Here is a 10,618-nt window from a genome sequence, read left to right as displayed (position 1 = left end):
TCTAGAAATTCATAGAGGTCTTATATGGTTTTGATATATTTACTCATGACTATAAAGACATTGTTATCTGTATAGATAAAGACATTTATGAATGTGTAATTTTCATTTCAGTTGCCCTAAACAACAACCTGTTAACCATGAATCCAGGATATCAGTGCAACCATCAGAGCAGCTTCCACTACTATACTTACCCTCAGGTGGTGGATGCCTTACCTGCCTCTATACCCGGGGCAAGGGGGGCACCTTCTGAAGGCTCAAGCAGTGAGGATGGTGCCATAAGCACGACCCATGCCGGCCCACCAGCTGCAGGCTCTCCTCTCAGCTCTGCTCAGTCTTCACCTTATGCCTCCCCTCTTCAGTCCCTCAGTCCAAGTCGTGCCTCGTCACCCTGGTCAAGGCCTGCAACCACCACCACTACCACTACTACAACAACAGTAGCTAATTTACCTCTTACTATTACATCCTCAACCACGACCACTTCCAAGTGTGCCGTGTTGTCTATTCACTCCAGTCCAAGGATAGCTCACAAATACTCACCATGTGTCACACAGACCACTTCTCCAGCAATGGCTGGCAACAGTAGTCCTGTCACACATTCTGGGACCATTTCTACAGCTCAGACTCACCGTGGAAAACCTCCTGCAGCTGGCAACCGGCCACAGAGACAAGCGGATCGCTCTGGATCACGGACAAGATTACCTGTAGCTTCCACGGTGGATACTGGAGTGGGCGTTGGAAGTCAGAATAGTCCATCTGCTAATCGCAGTGTAGTCCAGACCTCACCCTCAGTGTGCAGCAGTAATGGGCATTGCAAGAGTTCTTCCTCTAGATGGTCGACAAGCATGTCAACGTCAACAACTCCATCTACCTCTTCCCCGTGTGTTGTGACTATGCCAACGTCTAGCGTGAGAAGTGTTAATAGACAGAACAGCCAGAGTCCCTGTCCCACATCAGGTGCCACCACAACTTGCAAATCTCAGACCACCTCTACTGTCATAGCTAGCTCTTCGTCATTCAAGACCAATAGCAGCCATACAATAAGTGGAGCAACAACGTCCCTAACTTCTACTTCCACCACTGCCACCACAACAAGAAACACATCATCACCAGTCGTCCAAGAGAAAATTGTCCACACCATTGGTAACAGTTCAGGGATAAGACCACCACTGTCAACAGCAAGTTCTAGTTCTGTTATGAATACTTCTAACACAGAAAATTCTGCTGTTAATAATAACAATTGCCTCAACTATGAGTTTTGCAAGAATGAGAAATTGAACAAGTATTATCAGCGCCTGTCTGAATATTCAGTTGACAAGGTAAGTCACTTGTTTGGACGATCTCATTATAAGATATAAGGCTTGCATTACTATTTGATTAAACAATATAGGGTAATTAACTACGCTCATTCAGCAGATGTGCACTAACTCTTTTTCCTGTTGTGCATTTTTCAGTTAAAACGGATGACAGACCGTGAACTCCTAGATTTAGGGCTGACAAAAAGTGCCCTAACAAAGCTACGGCGTGTCCTGGCTGGTTTAGAATCCCCTAATTACCACTGTCCAAATGGCTTTACCAGTCCACCAGCTACCCCACATGCGCACTCATTACCCCAGGCAAACCATACATCTTTCAGTCAGTCAGATAATGCCACTCAAAATCAAATTATGCCTAATGTTAACCAGAGCAGTTTACAAAGTCAAGCCAGTTCAGTGCACAATCCTCCTATCACCACCATCACTTCCAACAGTACACACAGTGTGCACACAACACACACATCAAATGCCACACACTCAGCACTGCAGAGCCAAACACAAAATCATGGAAAAACTTATCAAAACACAAATATGGAACATCCTGTAAATGGAACATCAGATCGACAGAACAGCTCTCCCCCTAACACCACCCTGACCCCAACTCCAACCACTACCACCACCACCACTATCTCTTCCTCTTCCCCCTCCTCAACTTCTTCCTCCTCTTCTTCCTCCTCCTCTTCCTCCTCCCCCTCCTCCTCCTCTTCTTCTTCTTCTTCTTCTTCTTCTTCTTCTTCTTCTTCTTCTTCTTCTTCTTCTTCTTCTTCTTCTTCTTCTTTTTCTTCTTCTTCTTCTTCCTCCTCCTCCTCCTCTTCCCTGGAATCTGAAGTGCCATCATCTGCCCTGAGCACCACCACCTCTGGTGCTGTTACTGTGGTAACTATCACATGTGCCAGCCTTATATCCCCAGCTGTTTCTCTTGGTAGCATTGCTGCAACAACAAGCACATCTGCCTCTCCAGTTGCAGCAACACAAGTCACTCAATGTCATACAGTCACAATTCCACCAAGTCAGAAATTACCCAGTGTTTCACAACCACCACCATTTTCTTCATGTAGCGGAAATTCCGCTACACCTGTAATCACTGCAGCTATGAACGTGCAGAGTTCTCATTCAAACTGTAGCTCTGCCATACCTTCTACTACCTCTCATCCCACATCTGCTGTGCCTACTTCTGTCTCAGCTACTAACTGTGTTCCTCACTACATGACAACTCCACCTCCGTGCATCCAGCTGAAGACTCCACCACTATCAGGTGGCTCCAGTCAACACCACATAGCTACTCAGCCTCAGCATGGCCAGCTTAGAACACCCCCACCTCCACTGTGCGTTCCTCCCCGCACACCTTCGCGAGAACCAGCTACTCCAAGCACAAGCAATGGGCTCAATATCAGTAATGGATCCCAGCAGGTCAGAAATGTGATTGCTTGAATGCCAGGCTTTCCAGTTTTGTTTTACTAACATTTGTATAATGAGGACTTTTTGTCATACTCTTAGTGTACTCCTCATATAATGGTTTAACTAAGGTCCTGCCTCTTCTTTACATCATGCATTCATGGCCGTCACCTCTAGTTTTAAATAATCTTCCATCTATCTGCCTTTTGTCCTTTTCCTCCTTTATTTGCCATTCCCAGTCCTCTTTCAGTTATCTCATATTGTTCTCCAACCTCTAACTCCTCATTAACTTTCTCTTCCTTTTCCTCTTCCTCCTTCCATTTCTTCCATATATTCTCCCTTTCTACCCAATTGCCCAAATCTTCCTCTTCCCTCTTTGCCTGTGCTTTCTTTTTCCTTTTCTCTTATCCCTGTGTACCCTTCTGTATCTTTTATTTCCATTCATAAGGAAAGCTTTTCCTAACGGTTATTCATTCAGTTTAAGTGTATGTCAGTTACTCAATCTTTTGTAATTTAGATATTTTTACCTAAAATGAATGACATTAACTACCCAAACATACTACTCATTATTTGTTTGCATCATATTTCAGAAACATGTGTGGGTTAGGGTGGTGGGGGGTATATATATATATATATATATATATATATATATATATATATATATATATATATATATATATATATATATATATATATATTCCATTATTTCACTGGTTTGAAGTTATGTTTATGGATGTGCTAAAGGTATTCTTATTGTTTAAGACTGATTGATATAACACCTAAACTGTAAAATATATAAATCTTTTCTTTTCAGGCCTTCTACACTAGCAACAATGGACCAGGTGTAAAGAGTGGTGCAGCTGCCAGTTGTAGTATTGCAGGACCCACCCCATCCTTGCCTGGGAGTATAACTGGTTACAGCAACCCGGTAGGCATGCACACCTCCTCTGGGAATATGCCGCTTCCTGCCTATACTTCTGCAGCAACTGTAGCTTATACTGTAGCCAATAATATGAACATGCCTGTTTATACATCCTCTGGGAACATGGGTGTTCCCCCACCCACTAATGGAGGGTTGATGCCAATGGTACCTCCAGGAAGTTCATATCCTACCACCTACTTGTACCCACTACTAGGGGGCCCTGCAGGCTCGCATACCTATGTTCCTCCAGGGTCTTATGCTGCCCAGCATCCCCATAGACCTGTTTATATATCACATATGCAGCCAATGGGCCATGTAGCCCACATGAAGCCCACACATCAACCAGGAGGACATGTGGGCACTGGGGGTGGCAGTAGAGGTGGAAGTAGCAGCAGCAGCAGTAGCATTAGCAGTGGCAGTGTACGAGGATTCAACAAGGTTGGGCAGAGGGGCCACGGTCCAATCAAAGGTGGCACAAGGTCGTCGGACTCTTCTCCTTCATCCTCGCAGTATTCATCCCCACCACAGACACCTAGTCCAGATCATACACGTGACACAGATAAACGAGGTAAGTTTTACACATTTATGCTATAATGAAGTTGTTATTAAATAAATTTTTTTGTGCTTTGAGTGAGTGTAAAGAAGTATGAAGTATGTATAAGGTAATCCTGTTCATCTTTGACAAAGAGCTGTATATTTAGGACGTGGTTTTTGCATTGTTTACAGTACTATTGATGAAAATAGAATTTGTAAAAGTAAGCCCTGAAAGTGCATATATCCCACTTAATTGATTTAGAAAATATAAAATGTTATTGAAATATTTAATAGGTAACACATTGTTACATTTTAGTTTTTCTGTGATGCAGGAAGAATGTGTGTATTTTATTTTATTTATTTTCTAATGATGTAGTTACATAATGTTAAACTGGGATGTTTTTGCATCAGGAGTTTGTAACTAAGACATTCATTTTAGTATGTGAATAACAAGCCTTATAGTAATGAAGATAAATATTTAACAAGTGTGTTTGTGTTTCCCCAACTTTGTCTAAGCTTCAGATCTTAGGTCCTCTTTTGTATTCTTTGTTATTTATTCTCTTTATTAGAACAAATGCAACATTTTCTTGTTGCTAAATGATCCTGGGTAATGAGAGCTGTAACAAATTTTGTTTTGTTCAGAATAAATTTCGAAAAACTGACAAAGCAAAAGTATCTTCTTATTGTACTTGAAGTTGATGGAGTTCTAGCTTCATAGAGTCAGCTCTTTCAGACTAATTAGTTGAGATAACAGTGACTAGAAATACACCCTCATTGTTTGACAAACTATTATGGCAATAACTAAAGCAAAATTTTGCTGTTCACTTGATGAAAAGGCTGGTGTGATACTTGCGTTGTCAGCTTTTTATGTGTGTCTTTTTTTCCTATTTTTGGTGTTACAACATTTTGTTAGCTTTGAATAATAGTTGTGATTAACTGTCTTAGGTACATGAGCTCTTTTACTCCTTTAGTATACTCAGTATTAACCCAGTGCCGACAGGTAAAAATGTTTGGCAAGTGGACGTAAGAACGGGATTGTTGGTGAACATCAGCAGTTTCCCCTGTTTGTGTCAGGCTTGATCGGTAATTTGCGAGCGACATTTAGCACCTAAAAGCTTTTATTTTGCTATAATCTATAAACATATTAAAATTTTGAAGGTTTACTTTCATTATAGGTGCTATTGCCTAAAATCTTTACTATATAAATGAAGCCGCTACTATCGGAGAAAAACAAACTCCGTCTGACAAGCTAATGGCGTGGGAATGGGCATGATATGATGCTATCTGTGTTTCGGTCAACAACAGCCTTGGCATGTACGTACATGCCACCCGTCGGCTACGGGTTAAGACCATTTTACTTGAGGTAAAAAATTTTACTTAGGATAATTTGTTTACAAAGTATTGTTCACCAATGCAATGCCTTTTCATTCTCAAGTCAGATGTTATTTTATTTTTATGTTTTTCACAGGTAAAAATGATGGAACTGAACCAGGGGAAGCAGGGGAAACTGTAGGACTAATAGGGTCAGGTGCTAGTGAAGAAGGAACTCCACCCCCATTGCACCATCCCCCTAATCCTGTCCTGATGCCTCCTCACACTGGCTTAGCACAACCCCGTTATGTGCAGTACCAGCCACTAAGCTACGTGGGTTTTCACCAGGCAGGTATAAGGTACCAGGGTTTGCCCTTGTCAGCCCAGACACATGTGGTGGCTCCTAGAAATCCTCTTCCACTGAATGGGGACAAGTCCAGCCGTGAGACTACGCCCCCTGCACCAGTTTCCTTACCGCTGGTTCAGCAAGATCCACAGTGCTGTATACGATCTACTGACAGTAATGTTGCCCCAACCACATCAGCTGGGGGGAGTCATGGGCGTAATGGTGGCTCTCCTCACACAGTACCCTCCCACCCAGATGGTTCTTTGCCTCCTGTAGCTCTCACCCCTGTCCCAAGTATTGCCTCAGCCACCACAGCCCAAGTACCTCCTGGTAATTTGTGTTCTGGAGCAAGACATAGTAATGTACAGTACAATGCCCCAAGTTACCCAGTGCTCATGGGTACACACATGTTTCCTCACCTTCCAGGATTTATGCCAGCCCATAGCTCTGGTTTGTCGAATGGCTTTGTATCCCCTTCATTACCTCCTAACATAGCCTTTCCCCCAATGGGCAATGGAATGAATGCAGAATTTGGTGTATATGGAGGTCAGTATCCGGTGTTAGGAGGTAACTCTCAAGGTGGTGGTGGTGGTGGTGGTGGTCCGGCCACTGCTTGTGGAACCCCAAATGTGATGGGGCCCCCATCCACTCCGGGCCCTGGCCTTGCTGCTGGGCTGCCTTACCCTCACCACTATGTCCTGCCCCACACACCCAATCCGTCCGCCGGTGCAAAGAAGACTTGCTACAACTGTGGGCAGGTGGGTCACCGCGGTGCTGAGTGCAAGGAGGCAAACATAGAGGAAATGTGCAAACGTACCAAGGACCGTCCGGTCTGAGTACAAAATATCATGGTGCAATAATAAAAACACAGCCACCCATTATGCCAGCACTGTGGAACAGAACTCTCAGCACAACTGACAAAGCTACCTTAGGTCAAGGGCTGAAAATTGTGTGTTGATAGTCATCATCATTTGCAGTTTTGAGCATCAAGCTGACTGTGGTTTTAAAGTAAATGTTGTTTTACTTACATAGACTAGTCCATGACGAATGCAGATGCAAGAGTGGTCATGTTATTGGTCAATCTAGTGCCAACAATTTTCCTATCAAAACTCATATTATTTCATCTGATAGGGGTATAATTAGGAATGATGGTTGATATAAGTATGCAGCTGAATTATTTTTCAACAGTGAGAAGTTTATAGTTCTGAAATGAATTTTTATTTATTGAAGATTAAAAGGAATATGTTAAGTATTGTGTATGTTAACACTATTTGTGATTATTGATGAGAATGTAGTCAGTGAGTATTCAGGAGGCCAAAGAAGTAACAGATGATGGATAAGGCCAGTGATATTTATTGTTTAGCTCGTGGAAGATAATTCTGTCAAGGACAGGAAAATCTCTTGCATTATAGTGTCATTAAATTTACTATAAATCACTTTTTTGTTTTGGAAATATAAAAGTGATACCTTGAACAATGCTCAGTAACTTTTTTCACATTGGCAAAAGGTAAATCTTGCATCAAATTCTGTGAGACAGCTTTTTCATCTTATAGTCTAAATCTGGGTATAAAAAGTTCTTTTAGAAATTGTTTGCATGTGTAATTGGAGTTGTGAAGCTTAGTTACTAAGAGGTTGGGTCAATATTTCTTAGAGAAAGTGACTCATAATGTACTTTCTACATTCATTATTTGTATAAAGGCAATCAGATTCTTTGGCAGCTTTAAAAATGCACCAGAGTTTAATGAATCAAATTAAAAGATCATGAAAAAATGACACTCCCTGCCATAACTATAGTGAGATTCATATTACAATACAAGCATCCAAAGAATATATAGAGATTTAGTGCAAATCCAGGTGACTTACTAATGCCCTTTCATGTTTGATTAAAACAGGGTCCAGATGCTTATGCTCATATTACCTGATATTATTATTATTTTATGTGAGGCCATAATATTTTTAAGTCACGTAGTACCCACTAAATAACTTTTTTTTTTTTTTTTAAGTTTTCTTTCTTTTTCTTTAATGTGCCCAGCACCCAGTTTTGTATTACGTTGTATATCTTTAATCACGGTTAGGAGAGAATAGCTCTTTAAAAGGAAGGTTCCATGGAAGACCACAATATCCCCAACTATGTGAATGCACTTTTACAATGTGGGGGCTGCATAATTAAACATTTCTGAAGAAACAAAGGAAAAATAAAATACTTGTGTATACCTGTGCCTCTGAATATATGTAATTGTGTTAGAACTCTAAATGGAGAGACATTAGTACTATGTTCAGTGTTTATTGTACAACTCTCAGATTAGGCATGAATCCTGAAGAAATAAATAATTATAGAAGAGTTCTGAAAGGCAAGACAGTGCTGCTAAGTATAGATATTTCTGCAGTATGCGATCATGGAATTGCTCTCTTCAGCAGTTTGAATATTCAGTTTTCAATATTTTATTCTGAAAGTATGCGAGAGACTGTGGTCAAGCTTGAGAAAACAGCAATAAGTTTAGCGTGGTCAGACATCCATTTTGGGAAATTGTGTTCTTGTTGATATTTGTTTTTGTTTTCATTGTTATTAATTTTTGCATTTTATAAAACAAAATACAAAAAAAAGTGCATATAGATAAAAACAGGAGAGATTATTTTAGCAAAAAGTGGAACAGTTCTTTCTTTATATTTTTTCCCTTTTCTTTTTCCTTTTCTCTGTTTTTCCATTTTATTATCCCTACTTTATCCTAGCCATAAAAAGGAGAAAAATGCCCTTTTTTAAGACCTTGCTTGGTCTTTGGAGATTTCTCTTAATAGTTACAAAGGATTTTTTTTTTCTTATATCCTTTAGGTATTATATCCTCTAAGGAACTTGATCAGAAGAGAGTGGTTCACTTAGCATTGTAATTTGCTTGACAGTTTCTTGTGTTTTATAGCGTTTCTCAAAGGACAGTAGGAAGAGATATATTGAAAAGAATTGAGTGGAGACTCTATATGGACATTTTATAACATGCCATTTTTGTAATGATTATTTTCTTTTCTTCTTTCTTTTCTTTATATTTTCTCTTCTCTTCTCTTTTCTTTGTCTTTATAGGTATTATTTCATAGTGGTAATTTTTGCTCTTAGTATTGTTGAGTTTTTTCTTTCTTTTTTACTACTTTATGTCAATTGTGTGCTAACATTTTTTGTTTATCACTTTTCTTTATGAACTACTTTTACTACTATTACTACTGCTGCTACTGCTGCTGCTGCTGCTGCTGCTGCTGCTGCTGCTGCTGCTGCTGCTGCTGCTGCTGCTGCTGCTGCTGCTGCTGCTACTGCTACTGCTGCTGCTGCTGCTGCTACTGCTACTGCTACTACTGCTACTACTGCTACTACTGCTACTACTATTACTACTATTATTACTACTACTATTATTACTACTACTTTTACTACTACTTTTACTACTACTACTATTACTACTACTACTATTACTACTACTACTATCACTACTACTACTATTACTACTACTATTACAACTACTATTACTACTACTACTACTACTACTACTACTACTGCTACTACTGCTATTTATTTATTTATTTATATATGTATGTATTTATTCATCTACTTTTTTTGGGGGATTAATGTTTGTCTTGTGTGTTGAACACAGTGAACAATAGTGTTCATATTATTATTTGTTATTTATTATTATAAGTGTTGAATATCATCACTATTCTTATAATGATCAAAATGATGATTATTTTTATTATTATTATTATTATTATTATTATTTTTATTATTATTATTGGCATTGTTGTTGTTGTTATTAATCATTATTGATTATTATTATTAATGTTACATCATAACCATTAGTATTGTTAGTATCATTATTTTTACTATCATAATTTCTTTCCTTATAATTGACATTATAGTTACAATAATCATCATTATTATTATTATTACTACTACTACTATTACTACTATTTTGCCCGTTACTCCTTTTAATACTACTATTATTACTGCTATTACTACTATTATGCCTTTTACTCCTTTTACTACTACAATTACATCACTACCACCACCATCGGCACCACCTCCTCTGCCACCATTACCACTGCTGCCGCCACCGCCACTACCAACGCCACCACCCCCGCCACCACCCCTGCCACCACCCACGCCACCACCCCCGCCACCACCCTCGTCACCACCACCCTCGTCACCACCACCACCACCCCCACCGCCACCACCACCCCCGCCGCCGCCGCCACCACCACCCCCCCTGCCACCACCACCCCCGCCGCCGCCACCACCTCCACCACCACCACCACCACCACCACCACCACCACCACCACCACCACCACCACCTCCATCACCACCACCACCACCACCACCACCACCACCATCTCCAACACCAACCCCACCACTAGCACCACCACCACCTCCAGCACCACCACCTCCACCACCCCCACCACCACCACCACCACCACCACCACCACCACAACCACCACCACCACCTCCTCCTCCTCCTCCTCCTCCTCCTCCTCCTCCTCCTCCTCCTCCTCCTCCTCCACCAGTAAAATTACTACTACTACTACCTCTGAAACTACTACTAAAACTCCTTCTACTACCACTAAAACTACTACTAAAACTCCTTCTACTACCACTAAAACTCCTTCTACTACCACTAAAACTCCTCCTATTACCACTAAAACTCCTTCTACTACCACTAAAACTCCTTCTACTACCACTAAAACTACTACTAAAACTCCTTCTACTACCACTAAAACTCCTTCTACTACCACTAAAACTCCTCCTATTACCACTAAAACTCCTTC

The 10,618-nt window shown here is 40.6% G+C and overlaps 2 protein-coding genes across 2 annotated transcripts in view; both read left to right on the top strand.

Moving 5' to 3' along the window:
- Positions 1 to 111: 111 nt before the first annotated feature.
- On the top strand, positions 112 to 10,035 carry LOC113809127 (mucin-19; the record flags this gene model as incomplete). Its single annotated transcript, XM_070120334.1, is given in 5 exon segments — positions 112 to 1,316; positions 1,452 to 2,723; positions 3,523 to 4,198; positions 5,633 to 6,630; positions 6,632 to 10,035. Coding segments are annotated over 5 exon segments (4,259 nt in total), but the record flags the coding sequence as incomplete, so codon positions are not given.
- Positions 7,297 to 10,618, top strand: part of LOC138861328 (uncharacterized) — a 4,566-nt gene continuing 1,244 nt past the window's right edge. Inside the window, exons 1-3 of the mRNA XM_070120335.1 lie at positions 7,297 to 7,328; positions 8,123 to 8,274; positions 10,315 to 10,618. The exon at positions 10,315 to 10,618 is cut by the window's right edge and continues 939 nt beyond it. Of these exons, the coding sequence (XP_069976436.1) occupies positions 7,297 to 7,328; positions 8,123 to 8,274; positions 10,315 to 10,618 (488 nt within the window). The remainder of the gene's footprint in view (positions 7,329 to 8,122; positions 8,275 to 10,314) is intronic.

This window comes from Penaeus vannamei, unplaced genomic scaffold (genome assembly GCF_042767895.1).
Source record: "Penaeus vannamei isolate JL-2024 unplaced genomic scaffold, ASM4276789v1 unanchor4637, whole genome shotgun sequence".
NCBI classification, from domain to species: domain Eukaryota; kingdom Metazoa; phylum Arthropoda; class Malacostraca; order Decapoda; family Penaeidae; genus Penaeus; species Penaeus vannamei.
Note: the sequence above shows the minus strand (reverse complement) of the source record. Positions and strands in the feature narration are given on the sequence as shown.